The sequence below is a fragment of the Pelophylax lessonae genome, assembly GCF_965119305.1.
Source record: "Pelophylax lessonae genome assembly, chromosome: 2".
Lineage (NCBI taxonomy): Eukaryota > Metazoa > Chordata > Amphibia > Anura > Ranidae > Pelophylax > Pelophylax lessonae.
Genome location: NC_138769.1, coordinates 703,247,369 through 703,273,834, shown reverse-complemented (window position 1 = coordinate 703,273,834; position 26,466 = coordinate 703,247,369). Strand labels below are relative to the sequence as shown.

General features: G+C 42.7%; 1 protein-coding gene across 2 annotated transcripts in view; it reads left to right on the top strand.

The window, feature by feature from the left end:
- WNT11 (Wnt family member 11) overlaps window positions 1–26,466 on the top strand; it is a 202,979-nt gene that overhangs the window by 84,354 nt on the left and 92,159 nt on the right. For both annotated transcript variants that reach the window (XM_082246174.1, XM_082246173.1), the window contains exon 2: window positions 2,719–2,921. In XM_082246174.1, coding sequence (XP_082102300.1) covers window positions 2,839–2,921 — 83 coding nt within the window. In that variant the 5' untranslated portion in view covers window positions 2,719–2,838. The remainder of the gene's footprint in view (window positions 1–2,718; window positions 2,922–26,466) is intronic.

Below are 26,466 nucleotides of genomic sequence, written 5' to 3'. Positions count from 1 at the left end.
TGTAAAGCATTCCCTTGGGAAAGGAGATCTGGTCTGGAGGGCAAAGGAAGGTTCCGGAAACTGAGCTGCATCAATAGGGGAAACCACGGCCTGTTCGGCCAGTATGGAAGCATCGCCACAATTTCTGCTTCCTCTATCCCGAGTCTCTGCAGGAACCTGAAGATGACAGGAACCTGGGGGGAAGGCGTATACCTTACTAAATCTCCACTGGTCCAAAGGCTTAGGGATAACGGCACTTTGTTTAGAACTTCTTCAGCTTGAAGTTGCATAGGGAGGTAGATAAGTCCACTTTCTGGACAATCCCCAAGGATATGACCCACCTGAAGACTTAGGTGTGGAGAGAGTACACTCGCTGTCCAGGCGTACCTTCGAGAGAAAGTCCGCCCGAACGTTCTGGATTCCGGGAAGATAGACAGCTGTTAAGTCTGACAAATTCTTCTGAGTCCAGGTCCTGAATGGCTTCACCTCCTTCAATATAGAGAGACTGCGAGTCCCTCCCTGCCTCTTTATGTATGAGACAGCCATTGTGTTGTCTAATCTTAGGAGGACCGAGGCCCTGGCTGTTAAGTGGTGAAAATCTTGAAGAGTGCGGAACGCTGCCCGGAGTTCTAGAACATTCGAGACTATCCCAAGAGAAGTGAAGTCCCATCTGCCCTGCGCTACTTCCGATAGGCAGTGAGCTCCCCAGCCTGAATTGCTGGTTTCACGATGTGATTGTAATCCAAAAGACAGGAACGATGGAATGACAGTTGAGGAGGTTCTTCCGCTGTAGCCACCAAGAGAGGCTCTCCCGCATAGACGAGGTTATCCGTATGGGATGATCTTGGCTCTCCGGACTCCATTGATGGAGGAAGCCCTTCTGGAAAGGCTGTGTCCACTTCCCCATGGGAGTCTTGTCTGCAAGACAAGCGAGGATGGGACCCAGAGCGGCGGCTTGGAGTGCAGATGCACCATGGCAAAACACAACAAAGGGGAAACAGAAGAAAGGCACATACAATACTGACTGCTGCCATTGCAGAAGAACATTTACATTTACAATTTATGGGAGTGGGGTCCTATAAGGTAGGAGAGGAGGCGGGGCTAACCCATACGTATGCTGTTATGGAGTCTGTCAGGAAAGTGCTATTTGTAGCCCAAAGAACATTGTTTCTTTCCCCAAATCACTCAAAACAAATTTGCAGGACAAATGCAAATTAAAAATAAAAAGACCCCTAAATCAGGGATCACCTCTATGCAATTAAAGAATCACTTCCTGAAATCCTGCCCTTCTGATGGGTAACAATTCAACCCCCCCCCCCCTTTCCTGCATGGTCACCTGATTCCATTCCTTACTCTGCCCTATTCTGCACCCTCACCCACCCCTATTCTGTTCACTACCTCATTGATTAATAATAATAACAATAATTATTCCATTCCTATTTTTTTCCATTCTTCTTTTCTGGTATTTGGGATTACTAGAATATTCAAACTATCATAACTTCATTTTTCCCAGCTCAGTGCCCAATGGAGTTGTATCTCACTTTTGGCACTTTTCCACTGCAAGTACCGGCTCGGCTCTACTCGGCCCTGCTTTGCCCCGTTTGCTTTTCCACTGCTGGTACCACATGGTACGGTGTTGGAACGGTTCGGTACGGTGCGGTACAGGTTTGCTTTTCTACTAAAGTAGTACTAAAGTTAAGTGGGTGGGATAACAATGGGGTGGGTGGGATTCTCTGACCAATCAGTGGCTAGTAGTGACTGCATGCAAAGGATTGTGGGATATGGTTCCGGGTATGATACCTCTTGGAACCACAATCAAAGTGGTACTGTTTTTGAGAGCCGTACCGTTCGGTTCCATGCAGCGGAAAAGCGCCGCCGTACCCAGGGCCGGCGCTACCAGTAAGGCGACCTAGGCAGCTGCCTAGGGCGCAACTTATCAGGGGGCGCCGGCGGAGCCTGACCCGAGGTAAGTGACTTTCCGTAAGTCACTAAAGGGATTTTAACCAGTGGCGGCCAGCCCATCCATTAGGGGCGGAGGGGCGCCGCCTCCCCATCCGGCCCCCAAATCTACATGCCGGGTGCATGAATTCCAATGAGGGTTTTTTTTTTTTTTTCTGAAGCACATGATTAGAACCAGAGGCTCTAATAAGCTTCTAAAAAGGGTGGGCTCAGGGCGCAGAGCACAGTTGTGTGAAAGGAGCAAATTAGTATTTGCTATTGCCACACTAATTCTCCTCCCGGCCAATCAGGAAGCGGATCCTGAGACCTGTTTCCCAATTTGGGGGGGGGGATATGGTGTGGACTGGACTCTGGAATGATGGGGGGGTCCGTGGCTAGGTCCGCCTGCTGCCCCTACGACCGATAGAGCACCAGCCACCACTGGTTTTAACCCCTTCAGCAACTTTGGGATAGGGGGTGGGAGAGCATATGGGGGGGGGGGGCAATCTTTATTTTGCCTGGGGCGGCAAAAATCCTTGCACCGGTCCTGGCCGTACCGTACAGTACCGAACCGTTCCTACACCGTACCATGCGGTTCCATGCAGTGGAAAAGCGCTTCTTATTCAAGATTCAGCAACTGTCCAAGGGTTGCTACAGTTGTTTTACCTCCTGCGTTATCTTTGTATTTAATTATTTTTCCCATGTTACATCTATACCTTTTGTCCTTACAATGATCTTTGATAATGTTTTATAAACCATTACTATGTAAAAAAAATAATATTCACCATTTTTTTTTTGCAGGCTCTACTCTTGAGAAAGGACTCCTATCAGTGATAGCCGGACGGGAAACTGTTGAAGATCCTCGGCAGAAAGTACTCTGGAACATCTCTGTTACCCTGATTGTGTTGGATTGGAGCATTTATGAAAATGAAGATTCATCTTTTTATTGGGACTGTATTAACCTTCATTGTACACACAAGGATATGCCAAAGCATCAAATGGCTGTAAGTACTTTATTTAAAGAGTAACTGCATTTATATGTATTTGACTTAATTCAGATTCCAGATACTGGAATGTGTTTAAGGAGAACTCCAGCCAGAAAGAAAAGAAAAACCTTTTCTGCAATTTACACCTTTATTTCAGAGATGCCCCTTCGCTTATTCATTTCTACCACTAGATGTCCTCAGTCTTTCAGGTTTCCATTTGATGATATATAAGGCCCTGTTGAAACTTGATTGACCCTACATGCGTTGTGTTTTATGCACTTTTTACACTAGTTTATTTATCCTAATTTTTGCCCAGCCATGGTAATGTATTAAAGAAGAACTAAAAAATAAGCTGCTCATCAAAAACAAACAGATAAGCATTTTAATTCCAGAAATGCCCCCTGACTTACTGCTTTCCACCGCTAGATGTCCTCAGTCTTTCAGGTTAAATGACGGCCAACAACATCCAACCTAGTTTGTCTTTACCAAGGTTTTCATTGACCCGCCCCCAGCCTATGATTGGACAGTGAAGGAGAGGCAGGACACTGAGGGGCTCATCTCTCTGTCACTCTGCTCTCTCCTCCTATCAGCATGTCTCTTATCAGTACTTGAACTACTGGGTACATGGCTTCTCCGTCTCCAAGTGTGAGCTTTGCAGGGAATGCAAGAGGCTGATACCAGTTCAGGTTCAGGGAGTTACACTGCTTGTATTCAAGAAAAATACATGTGATAATATACAAGCCCCCCATTCACACTGCTGTGTTGTGGTTTTTGTACGTTTTTGGAGCAGCACCGTTCAACTGAATGGCCTCCCTCCGCCCCAAAAACTCGCTAAAAGAAACTCATATTCCAAAGTTTGGTCATGAGCCAAGCACGTCTTGCGTTATGCACTTTTGTGCGTTTTTTGCACAGAAGACACACAGCAAATGTTCGGCTGCTACCTGTGTTTGGGATACCATTAAGAGATAATAGCACTGCAAGCTTGTCGCATGTTTTAATGCATCTTCACGTGTTTGCAAAAACGCCTGTTTCTGCCTGTGCTTCTGCTACGCCCAAATAAAAATGGGGCATTTATCAGTGGTGGCTGGGACTCCATGGGCCGGTGGGGCGGCAGACGGACCGCACCATACACCCCCACCCCCCCCCCCGGGCCACACACCATACCCCCTCCAGGACCACAGCAGGACCCCAACCACAGCCGGACCCCGGCCCTCCCCCCGCTCACTCACCCTGCCTGGACATGTGCAGCAGCAAACGGCTGCGGCTTCAGCTTCTCCCCCCTCACTCTTCTGTGTCTCTTCCGTCCTCCTCCTCCATGCCCAATGGCATGGCTTCTCCTCTCGGCCAATCAGGAAACTGGTCTCAGGACCCGCTTCCTGATTGGCCAGGATCAGGATAAGTGTGACAATAGCGAATATTCATTCATTTGCTATTGCACGCAACTGGTTGGGCTCGGGGCGCAGTGCTCTGCGCCTCGAGTCCACCCTTTTTTTTAGCCTATTAGAGCCTCTGGATCTAATCACATGGTTAAAAAAAAAGCCCAATTGAACTCCATGCCTCCGGCGCCCTGCATGTAGATTAGCGGGCCGGACTCATGGATAGGGGGGGCGAGGCCCCTGCACCCCCAATGCACCAGCTGCCACTGGCATTTATGATTACAGAGCAGCATCAATTTATATCTTATATCTGCCTAGAGTTCAACTTTAAAGCTAAACTCCATGAAAATGCATTACATTTTATTTTTCCAGAGGTTTTTTTTTCCAGAGTATTTTATGGAGCAGCCATAAATAGAAGATGTTCACAAGTGAGGCTGACCAATTGGAGAAGTTTTCCCAAATTCCTGTTTTACTGACAGGTGTCACTTGGACAGGAAGTGAAATAAAATATCCTTAGCAGAGACACACACATAGCAGCTACCCTTGACAGATGTTCTTACCCTTCTCTAATTAAAACAACAAAACATTTTGGTTGGAGTTGACATTAAAGGAAATGTTTTAGAGCGGCCACTTTGAGATATACCAGTGGGCAGTTTAGGAGACAATGCAATAAGGTGTGTAGGTGCGTGAGAAGGTCTTTACCGCTGCCATTATGTGGCCATAGCATAGGGCTCCTTTATATTTAGGCGGAAAGTGATCAACTGGGGTTCACCCTGGCTGTTCCCATCCCTGTGATGTAATCTTGTGCCACTGTTTTGAAGGTGTTGAGGTGTGAGGTGTGCAGAAAACACAGATCTACTGAAGCAGAGAAATACTTGCAGTGCAGATCCTCAGGTACAGCTTCCTCTCCAGCAAGAAAAACAGTGATCAGCACTGTCATCAGATCTCACTCTAAATCTGGTGAGACAAGCAGTTGTCAGGACCTGGATCTGAACCCAGGTCCTCTTCTGCCTCTGGTAGTAATTGCTGAGCCACCTGAAATGCTGGACAGTGCCCCGATCTTTTAAGACAACCTTGCTCTGTCTCTTGTTTGTCCTGAAGCATGCAACAAAAGGGAAGGGCAACGCCGGTCTAGGTGAAAGTAATCCTCCCTCTGATGGCTGGGTGCTGGTCCAGTCCGTGCTCTGATCATGTAGTCCAAGATGGAAGAGAAGATGACCGTACTCCAGGATACAAAGGATGAACATTTTTATTCCTAAAAATCCATAAAATATCAAAACATAATCACGATACAATTATGATACAGACAGAGGACAGCATGGTTGACGCGTTTCACTAAAAACTTTGCTTTGTGATAACCCGCTTATGACTAAGTGAAGTTATTCGTGAAAGGGGTCAACCATGCTGTCCTCTGTCTGTATCATGATTGTATCATGATTATGTTCTGATATTTCATGGATTTTATGGAATAAATATTTTCCTCCTTTGTATCCTGGAGTGCGTTCACCTTTTCTTCTATCCTGTTTTTCTTGAACCTTGAAGCCTTTGCTCTCCTATGAACATCCTATTTAAGCCGAGCCTTTGCACTTCCTGTTTGCCAGATTATTGTGCTCTCCAGCCAATATCTCACTCTTGTCACTGCTGCTGCTGTCCTTATCTTCACTACCACTCTTTACTGTCCTTTGGCCTGTACTCTAGACTAGCAAAAAATTGGGGGAGCAAACCCTGAACATGTATATCTAAAGCCGGTGCAGCTATGGACCAAGCAACATGTATATTAAAAAAGAATAGCGCAACCATGCAAAAGAAATGACTATCAAATATGGAGACCATCCATAAATAAAAATGGGGTTTAAGTCCACCATATGGCCATATCTGTACTCTAGACTACGCTTCTGCTTGATTCCAACCTGCAACCACTTGTTACTGACCTTTGACTTGTTCCTCAACTATGCTTATGCTTGATCCCATCCTGCAATCACTTGTTACTGACTACACTTCTGCTTGATCCCCTACCTGCTATTTCTGCAACTGGACCCCAGCTTGCTCACTATCTAAGACTAAGACCTGGTACTAACACGCAGCAAAACCCATCTCCACCAGTAGGAGCTCTGGTGAATACCGATTAGTATATAAATCCCCCACCTCGAGTGAACCCCATGACATCAGCCAGGGTGACCTACATTCATACCTATCCTGCTGGTTGGGGGGAATTTCTCCACTGCTATTGCCACTGGTCTTCGGGCCTGACCCTGGACCATGACACAGAGGAAACAGTGCCTTAGATCTCTCACTGCAGATATATAGCTATGAGGCTATGTCACGGGAGTGCCTAGGCACGGGAAGAACACTGTTATATTTTAGGAGGCATCAAAGACAAAATTAAAGTTGATCCAGGTTCTGCTTAGACACGATAAGCATTTATTGATGTTCCAATAAGATAGCAAATCTTCACTTTTTGGTTTTGAATTCAGATCTGGCTTAGATAGATAATTACAACTACAAAAGTTTTATACCATAATCATTTTAAAACCTCATTCAATGAATCAATAAATATCATTCTTGGTTGATCCTTGGGTTTCATTTCCTTTCAAAGGCACACTGCTGATCTATTAATGGAGTAATTAGATACCAATTCATTTAAAACCTGCATCTACCTTTGTTGTACTTTTGGTTGATTTTACCTATGAATATTTTCTTTGGAAATGTTTTTTCTTGTGAATTAGGGCTCTTTCACACGGTCCGCCTCCGTAGGCGGATCCGTGCTGCTCAGCGCGGATCGATCCGCGATCCCCGCTGAGCCGGCGGATGACAGCTCCGTCTCCGCTTGCAGTGCGGAGAGGGAGGTGTCACAGCCCCCGCTGCCCTCTATGGGGGATCGGATGAGAGCGGACCGCCTGTCTGCTCTCATCCGATCCGATCCGATACCTGAACGGATGTAAAAATAGGGTTTCCATCCGTACAGATTTCACGGACAGGATCGGATACGGGTGTCAGCGGGTGTCAGCGGAGGTGTCTCCGCTGACATCCGCTGCCCCATAGGGCTGCATGGAGGATCCGATCAGATCCGCCTAAAAAACTGACAGGCGGATCTGATCGGACCGCCCGTGTGAAAGAGCCCTTAGTGCCTTTTATTTGGCTCAGTATAGGTTACATTTTAAACTGAAGTTGGTTCACTCGTGCCTTAGGCCAACCATACATGGAGCGAATTTCTGTCCGGCATCCATGGGTTGCAGGAAAGAAATTCACTGGTTTCCCCCATAAACACAGATAATGTTGATGCGGGAATCCTTCCTGCCAGGCCATTGTCTTCTCCCAACGGGGGTGAAAGTGAAAGCCGTCCCTGCCAGGAGAAGACAATAATTATTGCTAGTGGCTATAGAAGCTGCTTGCAATAATCACAGGTAAAACCCGGCATGATGGTTGTACCCAAGTTGATTGATCGATCAATTTGGTACATACATGGTTCGAATCTCGGCCAGTTCTTGCTGAACCGGCCGAGATTCAAACAGTGTATGGTCTACCTGAATTAGGAGGTTAAATTCTATCTGAAGCCAAAACTTTGTTTTTTTTTTTTCAGATTAGAGTTTTGAATAAAGTTGTGGGAGGTTGGAAGTCAAGTTTTTATTACTGTCTATGTCCACACTGGACATAGACAGTAATCTACTTTCTTTTTCATGCTCCTCTACTGTTCTGAAATTGCTTGCTGTGAGCTTCTCCCAGTGTGGATCAGAAGTTGCAGCAAGTCATATAGGGCGCTTTTCATTTCCTGGATGGTGGAATTCCAGCATCACCTAGCCATTTTCCCCTTACACTTCACCTCGTTCGTTCATTCATTGGATTTCAGTTCTTTCAATTGTGAAGGCTCAACATCTCACGTGGTCCTTACCTAGGGTGATCTGTCCAGTTCCTCCAGACTGACCTCCACCCTTCAAGGCATTTTGATATTTGCATAACTCCTCCCAAGAGACAGCCCATTGCTTTCATTAGGGCTGAGGACTCTTAACATGGAACTTTAATCTTAGAATAGACATTTGTGAACAAGCAGGCTTTGCATTAAAGTTCCTTACCTCCCTGTCCACACTGTACAGATATGGGAGATATTTCCCTCCATCCTGTAATAAAGACCACTCACTGCTGCTCTCTCTCATTGTAGAAGGTGACTGGTCTTGTCTCCGCCCCCTCCTGTAGTTTTCTGCAGGCAGCCTGTAGTGGGTGGAGTCTGCTGGGATCCTCCCACAGCTCCTCTCTTTGCACAGGCTATGTGCACAGTGATGATGATAGGAGTGGGAAAAATGTAATATTATAGGACTTTAATTGTGTCCTAACAGGAATATTCAACATAATGCTGTTAAAATATGAAATCTTTATTACAATGGTTAAAAAACATTAAACGTATGCTGCACCAGGGTACAATAAATGCCATATCCTTAACATTACAAATGTGATAAACACGTTAATGCAATTACATAATGGCCTAATAGATCGACGCGTTTCATAGTACAGTTGCTTCCTATCTGTTAATGTTTTTTTTTAACCATTGTAATAAATAGTTTATATTTTATATGAACTATTTTTATATTTTATAATTTTTATATTTTTATATTCTTGTTAGGGAGCATTTAACCACTTCAGCCCTGGAAGGTTTTACCCCCTTAATGACCAGGTAATTTTTTGTGATACTGCATTGTGTTATTTTAACTGACAATTGCGACTCTGTACCCAAACAAAATTGATGTCCTTTTTCCCCCATAAATAGAGCTTTCTTTTGGTGATATTTGATCACCTGTGCGATTTTTTTTTTTTTTTTGCGCTTTAAACAAAAAAGAGCAACAATTTTGAAAAAAATATATATATTTTTTACTTTCTGCTATAAAATACATCCAATAAAAAAAATTCAAAAATTAAATTTCTTCATCAGTTTAGGCCAATATGTATTCTGCTACATATTTTTGGTAAAAAAAAACATCCCAATAAGCATATATTGATTGTTTTGCGCAAAAGTTATTGCATCTACAAAAGATGGGATATTTTTATGGAAATTTTATTTATTTACTTTTTTACTAGAAATGGCGGCGATCAGCTTATAGCGGGACAGCGACATTGTGGCGGACACATCAGACACCTAACTGACACTTTTGACACTTTTTTGGGGACCAGTGACACCAATATAGCGATCAGTGCTAAAAAACATACCCTGTTACTGTACTAATGGCACTGGCAGGGAAGGGGTTAACATTAGGGGCGATTAAAGGTTTCCTGGGAGTGCTTTCTAACTGTGTGGAGGTTGCTCTGACTGGGGGAAGGCAGAGATTCGTGTTCCTGCTTAGCAGAAATACAAGATCTTCATCTTCTCCCCTGTCAGATTGGTGATCTGCCTTGTGTACATAGGCAGACCACCATTCTGCCTCTCTCTCGGGAACTATCGCGGGTGGCCCGGGGACATTGGGTCCGCCGGACCCGCTGATTGGCTCTCCCTCTGTCCAATCAGTGTGCGATCGGGTCTCTGGTGGCCCCTAGAGGCTATTGCATAAAATGATGTACGCAATATAGCCACTTTGCTCCAGTAAATCTACATTATGCAGTCGGCAAGTGGTTAAAATCCCACAATATTTAACCACTTGCCATCCTCCCCATCAAATTTTTACTGCTACACGGTGGCCCTCACCGGTGGGCCGCTTCTGCTGTGATTATTCACAGCAGAAGCCGATCTGCGGGTGCCGGGCACTGGATGTCTGCTGGCACCTGCCGATCATCAGTAACACACAACTATGTAAACAAGGCAGATCTTAATTCTGACAGGGGAAAGGAATGGATTTTGTGTTCCTGCAGAGCAGGGAGCAAAATCCATCTCTTGCCTTAGTAAAAGCGCCTAGATGTTTAACCCTTTCCCAGCCAGTGTCATTAGTACAGCGACAGTGCACCTTTTTAGCACTGATCACTGTATTAGTGTCACTGGTCCCCAAAAAGTGTCAAAAGTGTCAGTGAGTGCCGATTATCCGCAGAAATATCACAGTTCTGCTATATGTTGCTGATCACCGCCATTACTAGTATAAAAAAAAAAAAAATCCATAAATATAGTCCATAGTTTGTAGACACTATAAAGTTCGTATGAGTAATTAAGGTGAAGGTGCCTTGTTCTTAGGGAATTTTTTGGGGTACAGAACCTGCTGCCCTTTTAATTGCAAGATGCAATATCAGCTAGGTGCCTTTTTACAATTTTTTACCTAACTATAAAGTTCGTGTAAAACAAATAATACACACCTATTGGGATTTTTTTTACCAAAAACATGTAGCAAAATACATATTGGCCTAAATTTATAAAGAAATTAGATTTTTTCACATTTTTTATTGGATATGTTTTATAGCAGAAAGTTACAAATTTTGTTTTGTTTTTTTTTTCAAAATTGTCTGGCTTTTTTTTTTATTTATAGTGCAAAAATAAAAAATGCAGTGGTGATCAAATACCACCAAAATAAAGCTCTATTTGAGGGGAAAAAAATTACATACATTTTATTTGAGTACACAGCCGGCCGACCACGCAATTGTCAGTTAAAGAAATGCAGTGCCGTATCGCAAAAAATGGCCTAGTCGTGGAAGGGGTTGAATCTACACGAGGTCAAGTGGTTAAATAAAATCTCCTATTATTTAATATAATTAAATAATATTTAATTTTTCCCACTTCTAATTTGTGGTTAAATAAAATCTCATATTATTTAATGTAATTAAATAATATTTAATTTTTCCCACTTCTAATTTGTGGAGTATGAGATATTTTGGATGAAGACTAATATTGGTTATTTTTTTATAAATTTGTATTAAAAAATTTGGTGATATTTTAGTATTTAACGGAAATGTTTTTTGTAGAACAGCACACATCCCTCTGGAAGTTATATAAAGTACTTCTACATTTTTGTAGACCTGCAGACCTTTTAGAAAAAAAAAAAGTCCTTCATTGTCCTCCAAATGATGTTATTCGTGAGTCTCTCTTTTAGTCTCAATAGACACAAAAGAAGCTCCATTCAGTGCCAGGAATTCAGCTGTGGATAAGCGTTAAATGGAATGATATGGGCGATCAAGTTTGCACAAAGCCGCCCAGCCGCATATTGTGTGTGAGCCTTATAGGCGAATGTTATGGTTTTGAAAACACAGCAGCTACACAATTGGGCATCATTCATGCAGCTAATTATTGGAACATATCAGCGCCTTAAGAAAAGTCCCCCCCCCGGCTTACTTTTAATTTACATTTACTTGTTAAACAAATCGGCTATATTACGGCTGCCTTTGCACGTTTTTCTTTTAAAAAGAAGAACTTGTTAAAGAATTTATCGTTATTTTAAGGCCAAGCCACGCTAGTAAACACCATTTTATTTGTGAAAGGTTACTAATGGCGTGATTACCGTTTATTCATCTTTAATACCCTGTTAAATGGCAGCGATTAATTAAACTGACAGGCAAAAGGCACGTAGGGTTGTAAAAGAGGAAGTTGTTGGTACAAGCCGGAACAGGCATAGACCGTCAAGTCTGATTCGGATAGTTGGGAGTTAATGGGGTCATGGAGAATGGATCCCCCTTCCGCCCCCAGATGGTGCGCGGCATGTAAATTTTTGAGACAGATGAAAAGTCTGATTAAGCTGGTATTCCAAGTATGACATGCAGCCAGGTGTAGTTTTCCCGAAGTCACACCTGTTGTATATCCCTTGGAACGCAACGCTCGGCTTCCATTTCACAACTGGAAATGTGCCCAAATGGGATTTTAGAAGAGCACGATCCTTCTATCCATCGTCGTTTGTTAATAGAGAACTGCAGGCAAGACACAAAATACAGAACTTACACATGAAAAGTGAAAAGTTGTTCACTTAGAAGGCAAGGGTTTTATAAAATGTGATTTTCTTCTTGTGGGACAGATATGAATTGGAATAATTCAGGTGAAAGTTGAAGTTGATCGAATGAGGATGAAAGCCATTCTAGAACTAGATATAGATTTTTATTTTAAAGAGAAGAGACCGTTCTCATAAGTTTATATATGCTTTTAATGTGTATCATGCATGTTATTTACCAGTGGAAACCTCCTTCACGTAGATATCCAAAAGCCATGAGACCGCTGCAGGACACCACCGTCTAACCCACAGCAAGCTCAGGGCTTTTGAATGTCTACATAAGGTATTGTGTGATATTAGTAGCCCCAGCAGACTCGCCAAAGTGACACTCTATATTGGCCATTCTCAGCCATCGTTATGGAACTCTAGGGTTCCTCCAGAGGTTGTTTGGAGTTCTACATGCTGAGGCTGATTGACCTCCCATATGATGGTATCTGCATAATTCCAGGATCAGCACCACTTGGCAGAGCCAAGCATGACACCAATGATCTTATTAACTTTCTGTAAGAGGGAAATTCTGACCACCACTGTAGAGGCTGCATTCTTCCCATTGGCCATCAATGTAAGGAGCATTTTCCCACTGACCACCAGTGAAAGGGGCCTTCTTTCCAGTGACCACCATTGTAAGAGACATTCTTTTCAATGGCCAACAATCTAAGGGACATTCTTCTCACTGGCAACCAATGTAAGAAGCATTCTTCTCACTGGCCTCCAATGTAAGGGGCATTCTTCCCACTTTGACCACCAATGAAAGGAGCATACTTCCCACTGACCACCAATAAAAAGGAACTTATTTTCAGTGGCCTCCAATGTACAGGACATTCTTCCCTCTGGCCACCATTTTTCCAACTGTCCCCCAATAATTTGGTTTTAGCATTGATTCCTCAAGACCTGAGACCTTTTTCTTGAGCTTCTCAAGAGTAAAAAGGTTGAGCTACAGCTTCGCTATAGTATGCACCTTCGTCTCTCAATGACAGCTATGTAAAAGATTATGTAGAGGGGGTGGAGGAGCTGGGTCAGAACAGACAGTAGTTAGGCACTCCCAGAAGAGGAGAGGGCAATGGCTCGCATAGAAGGGCAACGGCTCGCACAACATGAGGTTCTGCTAGCATTGTTTTAGTTATTGACAGGGTCTCTTTAAGGGCATATATAGAGCGTTCGGTTCTGTAGCCTTCTACCGTGTGATTGCTCCAAAGTAACTGGGGGGAGGAGATCGAGGAAATGCTTTATCTTTCCTGCAGAAGAGTGATGCCATCTTCTCAGTCTATGCAGACTGGAACTCCAGGATGGCTTTTTTTAATGAACATGCCTACAACATGGCATTACAATATGTATGATTTTTCCCATATGAAAACCACATTCACAGCAAGAATTTTGTTCGAGAAAACGTATCCATCTTATTCCTTCGAACTGTATCGTCACTGCAGTTAAAAACGATCTCCATTTGACCCCGCTAACAATTACAAAATCAAACAAATGTTCTAAAAATTAAACTAAATTCTACAAGTGTATATCCAGCTTTTGGGAGAAAGGATTCATGGGAATGAGTCTGGAGATGTACTTTAAGGTAACTCCAACCGGTTTCAGTGTCTTGCCAATAACGGTAGAAGTCTGATTGATTTTTTTTGCTACATTGAGTTACCATTTAATGATTTACTACATTTTTTAGGAATAAGAAGGGCATTTCCATGGCCCATTCAGCCTTTGTTACATCTGATAAATGAACATATGGATCTGGAGTCTTTTGTTTTTATATGAGTGAGAAATTTGTACGGTGTGTAAGCTCCGGCTCTATTATTCTCTACTATTCAATAGTAGTGAGGGCAAGGAGTAAGCATGAGTAGATACAAAGAAGGAAGAGTATTGAGCAGGTCCTCAAAGTAACCTTTTCATGGATTTCCTCATTTGACCCTATCCTCTCCCACTACCCTCCTGCCATGTCATGTACATAGATGATAATAAACAGGGCACTGGACCAGTTTCTGCAATAACAACAGAAGCAGCGCTCTGAACAGGAGAACCTCTATATAAAGTTCATGGAAACAATCCACAGATGGGTACTCTGGCTCCAATGTCCTCCAGACCAGTGGTCCTCAACCCTGGCCTACAGGGCCCACTAACAGGCCAGATTTTAAGTATTACCTTGGGGAGATGCAGACTAGAGTACTGCAATCACTGAGCAGCAAATGATATCACCTGGGATGTATTTTAGTTATCTTGCAAATCTGGCCTGTTAGTGGGCCCTGTAGGCCAGGGTTGAGGACCACTGCTCCAGACAACAAGTGAGCAAACAAATCCAGTAAGTGAGCCGGCAACTCCAAATCCGTAAAGAAAATGTATTCGTTACATGAAAAGAACATACAAGAAAGCTAACATGTTTCGGCAAACGGCCTTGATCACAGGCTGTGATCAAGGTGGTTTGCCGAAACATGTTAGCCTTCTTGTATGCTCTTTTCCTATAACAAATACATTTTCTATATGGATTTGGAAATGCCAGCTCACTTACTGGATTTGTTTGGTCATATGTTACCAGGCAAAGGTTCCTAGTAGAAATGTCTCAGGCTATGAGCATTCAAACATGTACTTATCCTAAATAAGCATTGAATAAGCATTAAAAAGAAAACATCACTGACCTCTGTAGCTGCATATGCAAATTGTGAAGGTGGATGAGGAACACCATGCCTGAATAGAAAGTCTTGGGAACTTCAGCTGGTTGAAGAGCAATGATCACTTTATAAATGTGTTACATACATAGCCAAGATGTTTTGGGGAATGCATGTCTCCCTTCTTCAGGGCTTTAATAGTGCTAGGTCCATTGGACAATAAAATAACAGTACTTTGGAGTGTCTACTGTACCTTCTGAGTTTTTTTTCCACTGCAGGCACAGCAAACACTCTGAAAACCGTTACCATAAAGACACAGACCACAATGCCCACAGTCAACATGACTAACACTACCAAAGACCTAAAGAAGGGGAGCCGCAACCCCACAAAATGCATTGGATATTTTTTTATGCCATAAACCAGACCAGAGGCATAACTAGAACCTTCAGGGCCCCGGTTCAAGAAACCATGATGGGCCCCCTGACACCCCCCTGCCATCAAAGCCCTGGGCTTCCAATTTTGGGAGGGTGTCCATGGACATCCTCCCAGATCCCTGCCTCCCGCTTGCCCCCTGGGGTGTGCATCCAGCGTACTATGTGACTGCTGTGTCATTTGGATGATCACAGATCACGGTAAAGGGACAGTCACAGCAGCCCTTTACCATGTGATCAGCTGATCACATGTAAACAGACTTGCCCATAAGTACAGCCTATCAGTGCTACCTATCAGTGCCCATCAATGCTGCCTATCAGTGCCACCTATCAGTGCCCATTAGTGCTTCCTATCAGCCCTGCCTATTAGTGCCACCTATCAGTGCTCATCAATGCCACCTGCCTCCTCAGCAGGGCTCTAAGCTCAGAGACAGCACTGACAGTTCCCCCTCCTCCCTCCTCTGGATGGGAGAGGAGACAGCTGATCTGCTTCTTCTCCCCCTGCCTCTCTCTCCTATGGGCACTTCATGAAGTGTTAAGCTAATGAGCTCACACTTCCCACTGTGCACACAGGAGGAGAGAGGCAGGGGAGAAGGAGCAGATCGGTGAGGGAGGAGGGGGAACTGTCAATGCCAACTCTGAGCTATATGAGAGAGATGCTCTCAGCTCAGAGCCCTGCAACTAGCACTCTGCTGGGGCCCCCCGACAGCGGCGGAATTCCAGGGCCCAGCCGCAAGTGCGACTGTTGCAAACCTTGTAATCCCGCCACTGAACCACACTTTCTCAACCTTTTTAACACAGAGGAACCCTTGAAATAGCGTTCCAGTCTCAGGGAACCCCTGCTAGAACATTACCATATCTACAACTCATGATACATTAGTATGATGGTCAATGGAAAGAGTGTCAATGGGAACATATCTAACAGGAAAAAATTGCTCATTGCTCAAGGAACCCCTAGCAACCAATGATGGAACCCTGGTTGAGAAACCCTACCATAAACTAATAAAGTGACAATTGTTCTTCAACCAGTTAAAGTTCTAAGACTTTGTATTGACGCATAGCACTCCAGTCCTCGCCCATTTTTACATGTTTGAATGGACCCACTCCTAGGACCCTCCACGAGCCTCCAGAGACCTACTCAAAACCGACAAGACTTGGCTCTCACTCATACACTACAAAACTCTGTAGGCTGCAAGCACTGTAGAGCAATTTATCCTCAATAAACCATAAAGTCATCCAGGTGGTGTCTCAGCATTGTGATTTTTTCCTTTCGTTGTGCACTTTGCCTTGTGTTTGCATTCAAAAAAGCGGATGAAATGAAAATGCAAGTGCTTTTTTTAAAAACCTTGAGAAAGAACTACTTCATAGTGCTTGCAGCTATAGAGGTCAGAGAGGGCTTCCCTCAAAGCATATTTACTGCTTGTTACGAAAACATACTGTAGATACTTGAATCTCTATAACCTGGCCACAGTTCTACTCTGACACTTTCCCTTCCAGGCACTGTCTTCCATTTTGCACCTCAGGTGGATGGACTATTTTTGTTATTTTTGTTATTTTTGTTATTTTTTCATTTTATCTGAAAGTATAGGACATGCAGAATTAAAGGATGATGCTTTCATTATGTATGTCCAATAATTGTGGCACAAATGTATTTGAATGCTCACCATCATACCTAAGATTGGAAGGTCAAATAACGGCTGTCCCTGATTTTGAGGAACTGTCCCTGATTTGGAAAAAAATCCATCTGTCCCTCTTTCCTCCTCATTTGCCTCTCATTTTGGTCAGATCCATATAGTTGTATATAAAATGCATTATTTATCTTTCGAAAAGTGTTTTACAGTGCTGTAGAGCCTTGTGGGTTTAACTAATATTTTTTTTTGTTTAATTCACTTTCAAAGGGGCGTGGCAAGGGGTGTGTCCTGTGCCTACATACTTTTGCTTAACCACTTGCCGACCCCCCACAGTATATTTACTGTGGCAGTCAGCCCCTCACAAGCAAAGCGACATAGGGGTACGTCGCTAGCCTGTGAGGCTCTAGGGGGCGAGCGCGCGCCACTGGAGGCACGCTCCCTCCCCCGCTCGTTCACGGACCCCTCCCCGCGCGTGTGACTGGCGGACCCGATGTCCATCGGCCACTCGCGATCGTCCAATGCATAGGGAGAAAGGCAAGCGGCTAATGTAAACACAGCCGCCTGTCATTCTCCCTTGTGTAACTGCAGAGATCATACGGTCATGCTATGCAGGATCGTATATCTCTGTAGTTACACAACAAGCCACATCCCTGTACAGTTAGAAGCACGCCCCTAGGGACACACTTAACCCCTCCTTCTCCAATAAAGTTAACCTCTTCCCTGCCAGTGTCATTTTTACAGTAACAGTGCATATGTATAGCATTGATTACTGTAGTAATGTCATTGGTAACCCCAAAAGTGTCAAAAATGTCAGTCAAGGGTCCGATCTATCCGCTGCAATGTCGCAGTCCCGCAAAAAAATCGCAGATCGCCGCCATTACATGTTAAAAAAAAAACAACAAAAATGACAAAAATCTTTCCCTTAGTTAGTAAACGCAATAACTTTTGCGCAAACCAATCAAAATACGCTTTTTGCGATTTTTTTTACCAAACATATGTAGCAGAAAACAAATTGGCCTAAAATGTTAAAAAATTTTGATTTTTACATTTTTTTGGGGGGGAATTTCATATAAAAAAATTTGAAAAATATTGTTATTTTTGCAAAATTTACGATCTTTTTCATCGCACAGGTGATCAAATACCACCAAAAGAAAGCTCTGTTTGTGGAAAAAAAAGGAGGTCAATTTCGTTTAGGTACAGCATCGCACGACCGTGCAATTGTCCGTTAAAGTCACACAGTGCCGAATCGCAAAATAGGGCCTGGTCAGGAAGGGGGTAAAATCTTCCGGGGCTTAAGTGGTTAAGGTGTCCCTCGTTCCTATCTCAAGAAGTGGGGGGTATGCTGGCAGCTGTTAGTACTCATAAACCCAGACCCAAGGCAACCTTCTAAGTATGGAATTCACACAGGCATTGAATAAAAACAAACTCACAATGAAGTACCATATTAATATGCAATCATAAAATAACACTCACATGAGCAGAGAATACATAGACATTGAAGTGTGTGCCCAACAAGCTGGTCAGCTATAAGTGCACACTTCAGCGCTCCAGCAGTCCCACAGCTTGGTGTCTGTGAGCATGATGGTGTCAAGACGTCCTGTCCTATACCTAGAGGTTTCATCACAATGACTTCCTCAGGGGCAGACCACAGCCTCTGAGGAAGTCAGTGTAATGAAACTCATTGCAGTGGATTCATTAAGGGCAAAGAGACTTGCAGTTGCACTTACTTTCCCCAGAGCTTAGTAAATGCGGTTCTGCTGATTTCCATCATCCAATGTTTTTTTTTTACATTTTCTTTGGACCTGATTTGGTATTCTTTACAAAGTGTAGCTTTACCGTATTGACATTTACTAAGGAAAATGAGTGCAACTGCACTTGCAAAGTGCACAGTCTATATTACATTTAGTAAATCAACCCCACTGCCTTGGAAAGAAGGCCAAAAAGGGCAGCAGCGACTGGGGATAGAGGAGAAGGGGGTGTCAGAAGATTGTAGAAGAGATTGGGTGGCAGGATAGTCACCCTGACCCTTTTTATATAAAGCAGAGAGCTACATGTCATTGGGTGTCTAGGAGACTGACAGCAATGACTTGTAGTACACGTGACATCCTTGGCAGTCAATTGGAGAACCTGGTACTTTGTCTGTTGGGCACAGTGTCCTGATCCTTCAATCCTTTCCAACATCCAAGTTTCATCCAGAGAATTTAGAAGATATTTGTTTCAGTTTTTCTGTCAATCCCCTTTTTGAGGGGGCTGTCTTTGTTTCCAGGAATATTGACTGGTTAAGGCCCCTTTCACACGGGATGTCTGATCAGGTCCGCTAGTCAGTTTTTCAGGTGGACCTGATTGGACTGTGCACTCTCCCCTATAGAGTGGTGAGTGTCCGCTGACATCTGCCGCTATCCGATCTGATCCTGTCCGCAAAATCCTGACGAATGGTGGTCCCATTTTCCATCCGTCTGGCTGATAGGATGGGATGAAAACAAACTGGCTGGCCGTTGTCTCAAAGACAGAAAGTGATAGGAAACCCAAAATGAGTCATCACCAAAACAGGAGTTGAAGGTAAATCTTACAATAGAACGCGGTGATAAATGTAAGTCCTTTTACTGTTCACTATTTCTCCGGGGCAGAAAGTGAATTAAAATCTCCACGATGGGACAAAGACAAAATTTACTTGGGTTTTAACTCTTCCAATCCCAGTTCATAAAAGTTTTCTTTTCTCATCCATTGAGGGACACCTAAAGCCTCGTACACACTCAACGAATTTCCGCCGACCGGTCGTCCGTCTTTTGTCCAGAGTGGTGTCTGTTGGTTGGAATGTGCTCTAGACTGCACACAAATTTTCCCGTACGACAGAATTCTACTTCAGAAGTGATGTCATGTGTTGGATTGCTTTCTATGTGTTCTTTCATCTCTGAGCATGCCTAGTCTTGCTCATAAGATTTTTCCCCATCGAAATCTGTACTAATGACACGAAAATCGGACGTGTTTTGACGGAGGACAAAAATTATATAGCCTGCACACCAGAATTTTTTCGGCCGAAAAGTCGGAGTCGGTTGTCAGAAGCATCATACTAACAAGCCGAAAATCGGCAGATTGGTCGTCGGACGAAATTTCCCGACCAAATTTCTACTCGTGTGTACAGGGCTTAAGTCATTAACTGTAGTCTTTCACTGGTGTCCAATCCTTCTGTAGGGAGCAGTATAACCCAGCAGTTAAAGAGGAGCTCCAGTCTCCCCCACAAAAAAAATTAAAAGTCAGCCTGCTACAAATACTATAGCTGCTGACTTTTATTATAAGGACACTTACTTGTCCAGGGATCCAGCGATGTCCGCACCCCGAGCTCATTCTTCAATCAGCTTTGGGTGCAGGCACTTGCATCTTAGGTAAGGGAAACTGGCAGTGAAGCTTTCCTTTTGGATGAAGTTCCACTTTAATAACTGTCCATCGATGGACTATAAAAACAGGATTTTACGGTGAGTACTAAAATCCTCTTTTCTTTTTCATCCATTAAGGGGGGAGGAGGAGGGAGGAACAGGGAAGTGACTAGGCTACAGGGCTGTCTGTTGCTATTGATGTACACAGTGTAGGAAGACATAACTCTAGTCCCTGCATGCAAGGGTGGAGGAGGAGAAAGGAGCCACCCTGAAATAGGAAACCCGGGGCAGCAGTCATTGCACCTGGTTAAACTGGAACACAAGGATTACAAGATTATAAAGCTGCATACTCAGTGAGTGCTTAAATCAGTTGCTGAAAGTGATTACTGAGGGTTTAATATCACTTTCACTGTCAGGTTATACTACCGCCTTTAGGAGGATACAAGAAGTTAACTGTTTGGTTTACTGCCGCCTACGGGAGGATACAAGAATTTAACTGTTGGGTTATACTGCAGCCTACAGGATGATACAGGAATTTAACTGTTGGGCTATACTGCCACCTACAGGATGATAGGGGAATTTAACTATTGGGTTATACTGTAGCCTACAGGATGATAAAGGAATTTAACTGTTTGGTTATACTGCCACCTATAGGAGGATGCAGGAATTTAACTGTTGGGGTTATACTGCCACCTACAGGAGGATACAAGAATTTAATTGTTAGGTTATACTGCTGCCAACAAGAGGATACGTAAAATTAACTGTTGGGTTATACTGCCATCTACAGGAAGATACATAAATTAAACTGTTGGGTTATACTGCCATCTACAGGAGGATACAGGGATTTAACTGTTGGGTTATACTGCCGCCAACAGGAGGATACATGAATTTAATTGTTGGGTTATACTGCTGCCAACAAGAGAGTACAGGAATTGACTGTTGGGTTATACTGCCGCCTACAGGAGGATACAGGAATTTAACTGTTGGGGTTATCCTGACAACTACAGGAGGATACAGGAATATACCTCTTGGGTTATACTGCAGCCAACAGGAGGATACATTAATTTAACTGTTGGGTTATCATGCCACATACAGGAGAATACAGGAATTTAACTGTTGGGGTTATACTGCCACCTATGGGAGGATACAGGAATTTAACTGATGGGTTATACTGCCACTTACAGGAGGACACAGGAATGTAACTGTTGGGTTACCCTGCCATCTACAGGAGGATACAGGAATTTAACTGTTGGGTTATACTGCCGACAACAGGAGGATACATGAACTTAATTGTTGGGTTATCCTGCTGCCAACAAGAAAATACAGGAATTTAACTGTTGGGTTATACTGCCACCTACAGGAGGATACAGGAATTTAACTGTTGGGTTATACTGCCACTTACAGGAGGATACAGGAATTTAACTGTTGGGTTATACTGCAGCCTACAGGATAATACAGGAATTTAACTGTTGGGTTATCCTGCCACCTACAGGAGGATACATTAATTTAACTGTTGGGTTATACTGCAGCCAACAGGAGGATACAGGAATTTAACTGTTGGGTTATACTGCCACCTACAGGGGGAAACAGTAAGATAAATGTTTGGTTCTACTACCGTCTACAGGAGTATGCCAGAGGTAAACAGTTGTGTTATGCTGGTGTTTATAGGAGGATTGGGCACTTGCAAAAAAAGTCAATGACCTGTGTCTCTCAATGGACTCTAAGAAAAGAATCTTACAGTGAGTACAAAAGTGCATCGAGCTCCTGTAAGGACTGACATTTTTTTTTCCCCTGGCACTGAATTCTAAAATCTCCAGTATTTTATCTTCCTAAAAATCCCGACCTCAGCCTTTGTATATGTACGGCAGCGCAGGGACAGAACATTGAGTTATGTCACTCCAACAATGTTCCCATTAGCCGTCCATTCATCTCCCCTACGAATGATGAATCGCAGCCAGTGTTCCGCTCTTCCTCCTAGGAATGAAGGACATTTTTTTTTACCAGATCCGTTTTCAAAACATCGCAGCCTCTTGAAACCGAACGCCCAGAATGGGGTCATGGGTAGGGGCGTCTTTTCAATCCCCAGTAATGATCTGTTGAAGGGCTGTGATCCAGGCGAGAGCTCTGCCTTTGTTCTGCTGTCACCCGATAGCCCGCACCTTGACGTGTGAATGAAAAGGTGAGACTGGACAGGGAGAAGTGGCTGTTCTCCTGGTGACACCACACTTGGCGTCTAAATATATCACCCGCATTCATCTGGAGAGACACTCTCTGGGCATGGATACTGTTCTCTTTTTGTTGTCGCCGACCCTTGAGCCGTTTAGAGGTCTTAAAGAAGAACTATTCTAAGCATTGTTACCATCTAAAGTATTGTATAGAGACTAAACCAGCACGTACATCGATCAGCCAAACCTCATACCAGAACCATAACAGGTTAAGTGAATACCATTGATTATCTCATTACAATGGCATCTGAAAGTTGGTGGGATATATTAGGCAGCAATTGAACTCCCTGAAGTTGATGCATTGAAAATAAATGGGCATCACAGTTTATGTATGGGGCTGTGAAGCTGCAGTTCATTCAAGGTGCCCATGCTGACCCGTGTCCACAGCCAAGAGAGCCTATAATGGGCAGGTGATCATCAGAACTGGACCACGGAGCAATGGAAGAAGGTGGCCTGGTTTGATGAGTCACGTTTTTAAATCATGTAGATGGCCGTGTGTGTCTGCGTCATTTACCTGAGGAAGAGATGGCACCAGGGTACAGTATGGGAAGAAGGCAAGCTAGTGGAGGCAATATGATGCTTTGGGCAATGTTCTGCTGGGAAACCTTGAGGCCCCATTCACACCTCAGCTCAAAGCTCCAAAATGCTGGAAGAGAAAAAAATAAATTTGGAGTTGGTTCACATCTCCACTCCAAGTCGCCTGAAGCTTAAAAAAGTTCTGGAGCTTTTTTTGTAGCTCAAATTGGGTAGATTTGCTAGTTTTTGGGACATTTCTATTTCTAGAGAAATTAATGGAAACAAACGATTTGGGCTTTCGCATGTTTTATCCCACATTTATGCACAATTTTCAGCTCAAAATAAAACATTTAAAAAAAAAAAAAAAATAATAATAATATATGAATAAATAAATGTAAAATAAATACACAAATAACTAAAAATCATAATAAATAAATATATATTTATAAAATAAATTAATAATATGTAATAATAAATAAATAATAATTAACCCCTAACCTTTAAAAAATGTAATACATTATTATTAATAATAATAATAATAATAATAATAATAATAATAATAATAATAATAATAATAATAATAATGAACATCCAACCTCCCCCCCCTTAAAAAAAAGTAATAATAATAAACAGAATAATAAATTATTGTTATTAATAATAACAATGTATTTATTTATTTGTGTTAGGTTTAGGGTGTTTATTTATTATTATTATTATTATTTTTGTATTATCATTATTATTTATTTATTTTTAATTTTTTTAAGCGTTATTTATGTATTATTAAATATTATTCTTTTTTTGTATTTATTTATTATATATTTATAATTATTTTTATTTATTTGTGTATTTATTTTTTAATTTTTTTATTAGTAGTAGTAGTAGAAGTAGTGGTAGTAGTAGTAGTATTTATACCCTAACCCTAACAAAAAAGAAATAAATAATCCTAACCCTAACCTCTAATCCTAATCCTAATCCTATCCCTAACCCCTAATCCTAACCCCTAATCCTATCCCTAACCCCTAATCCTATCCCTAACCTAACCTTAACTCTAACCCCTTACCCTAACAAAAAATAAATACATGAATAATAATAATAATAATAATAAAAAAAAGAAATAAAAGCTAATGTAAGAGCTAAAAAAAGCTAAAAAACATAGTAACAAATTAAGCAAAAGATGATAGTTTTCTCTTTTGGCTAATAAAAAAACACCAAAGCTCCAAAGCGCTGTAATAACCCATACAAATCACGCATAAAATTGTGGCAAAATCGTGAAAAAAAAAAAAAAAAAAGCCAGAAAATATTTAAAGACGCTACGCTCAGGTGTGAATGCAGCCTGAGTCCTGTCATTTATGTGAATGTTACTTTGACATGTACCACCTACCTAAACATTGTTGCTGGCCAAGAACACCCCCTCATGGAAATGGTGTTCGCTGATGGCAGTGGCCTCTTGTAGCAGGATAATGCGCCCTGCCCCACTTCAAAAAGAAGGGTTTGAGGAAAACAACAATTGTTGATTTGGCCTCCAAATTCCCCAGATCTCAATCCAATCGAGCATCTGTGGGATGCGCTGGAAAGCAAGTTCAATCCATGGAGACCCCACAAGGACTTAAAGGATCTGCTACTGACGGCCTGGTGCCAGATACCACTGTATGTCTTCAGCAGTCTAGTGGAGTCTATGCCTTGATAGGCCAGGGCTGTTTTAGCAGCAAAAGGGGGGCCTACTCAACTTTAGCTGGGTGGTCATAAAATTTTGGCTGATCAGTGTATATTATCAACAGTATTCCAGAAACACTTACCTTGAGTTTTATACCTTGAATGCAGAACTTCTAGAATCCTAGCATGTTACAATATTCACCAAAATCAGATTTTTTTCAAAAAAGCTCCACCTTTAGGCCTCATGCACACGGGGCGTTTTTACAGCGGCTGTTTTTGGCATCAGACTAGTGGGTCTTGATTGGCGGTTTTCAGCTGTAAAACGAACTAAGGTCAGTAAACGACAAAAAACACCAAAAAACGCTGCTAACTGGTGTTTTTTTTAACGTTTTTTATTCAATTGCTTTTTTTTAAGCCTGGGTTCTGTTTGGAGGGTGTCATTCATGGAACATAGCCTGGGTGCATGCTGAACACCGCATTTGAGCCATATATTTTCTATGGCTCTATTCTGGCAAGCATTGGGAAAGTCAGAGTTACTAAAATAGAAGAGAGGTGATTTTTAGCTAAAAAAGACAAAAAACGCTGAAAAACGCCAATGCAAAAAAACTAAAAAACGCTGAAAAACTACAAAGCTTCTGGCATTTTTTATAACATCCTGTGTGCATGAGGCCTTACAGGCATACCCCGCTTTCCGTACCCTCACTTTACGCACACTCGCGAGTACGGACACATTGGCGTCTATGGGAAATATTGGTCCGCTTGGCATGGCACTGCTCCCGAACCATCACAGGGACACCAAACACATACTACAACATATCTGATTTTAAGGTCTGCTAGCTTGCCTCGTTAATCTACCATGTCCTAGTCCTGGGTCCCCTTAACGTGCTCCCCAAGTTTGGTGTCCTTGTCACTTTTTTTTTTTAGCCTAGGCATAGTCACTGGACTCAAACCCAAGGACAGCTTATTAGTTATATACAGGCATACCCCACTTTTAAGTGCACAATGGGACCAGAGCATGTATGTAAAACGAAAATGTACTTAACCACTTGCCGACCACGGCCGCCCGCCGCATACATGCTGTGGCTGGCTGGCTCAGCTGCGTGAATCGACGTACTGGTACGTCAGTTCGCGGGAGTGATACTGGGGCCCGCCCCCACTTGGCAGCGGGGATGCTGATCCACGAGACCGGCGGCCACGATTGCCGCCGGGCATCCGCAATCGCTCCCAACTGAGAGAGAACGGCGGTCTGCTGTTGTAAACACAGCTGACCGTTCTTCTCCCTGGAATGATCACAGAGCGCCTGTGATCCTTCTATATAGGAACACATGTCTCTATGATGATTTCACAAGTCTCTCCCCCCTACAGTTAGAAAACACTCCCCTAGGCTCACACTTAACCCTTTGATCACCCCTGGGTTAACCCCTTCCCTGCCAGTGTCGTTATTACAGTAACAGTGCATATTTATAGTACTGATTACTATAGTAATATCACTGGTCCCTCCAAAAGTGTAAAAAATGTCAGTTAGGGGTCCGATCTGTCCGCAGTACTGCTAAAAATAGCTGATCGCCGCCATTACTAGTAAAAAAATAAATAAATAAATAAAAATGACATAAATCTTTCCCCGTAGTTTGTAGATGCAATAACTTTTGCGCAAATCAATCAAAATACGCTTATTGCGATTTTTTTTTTTTACCAAAAATATGTAGCAGAATACAAATTAGCCTAAAAAGATAAACATTTTTGATTTTTTAATTTTTTTGGGGAATGTTATATAGCAGAATGTGAAAAATATTGTTTTTTCTTTTTTTTTTCAGAATTGTCGCTCTTTTTTTGTTTATAGCGCAAAAAATAAAAATTGCACAGGTGATCAAATA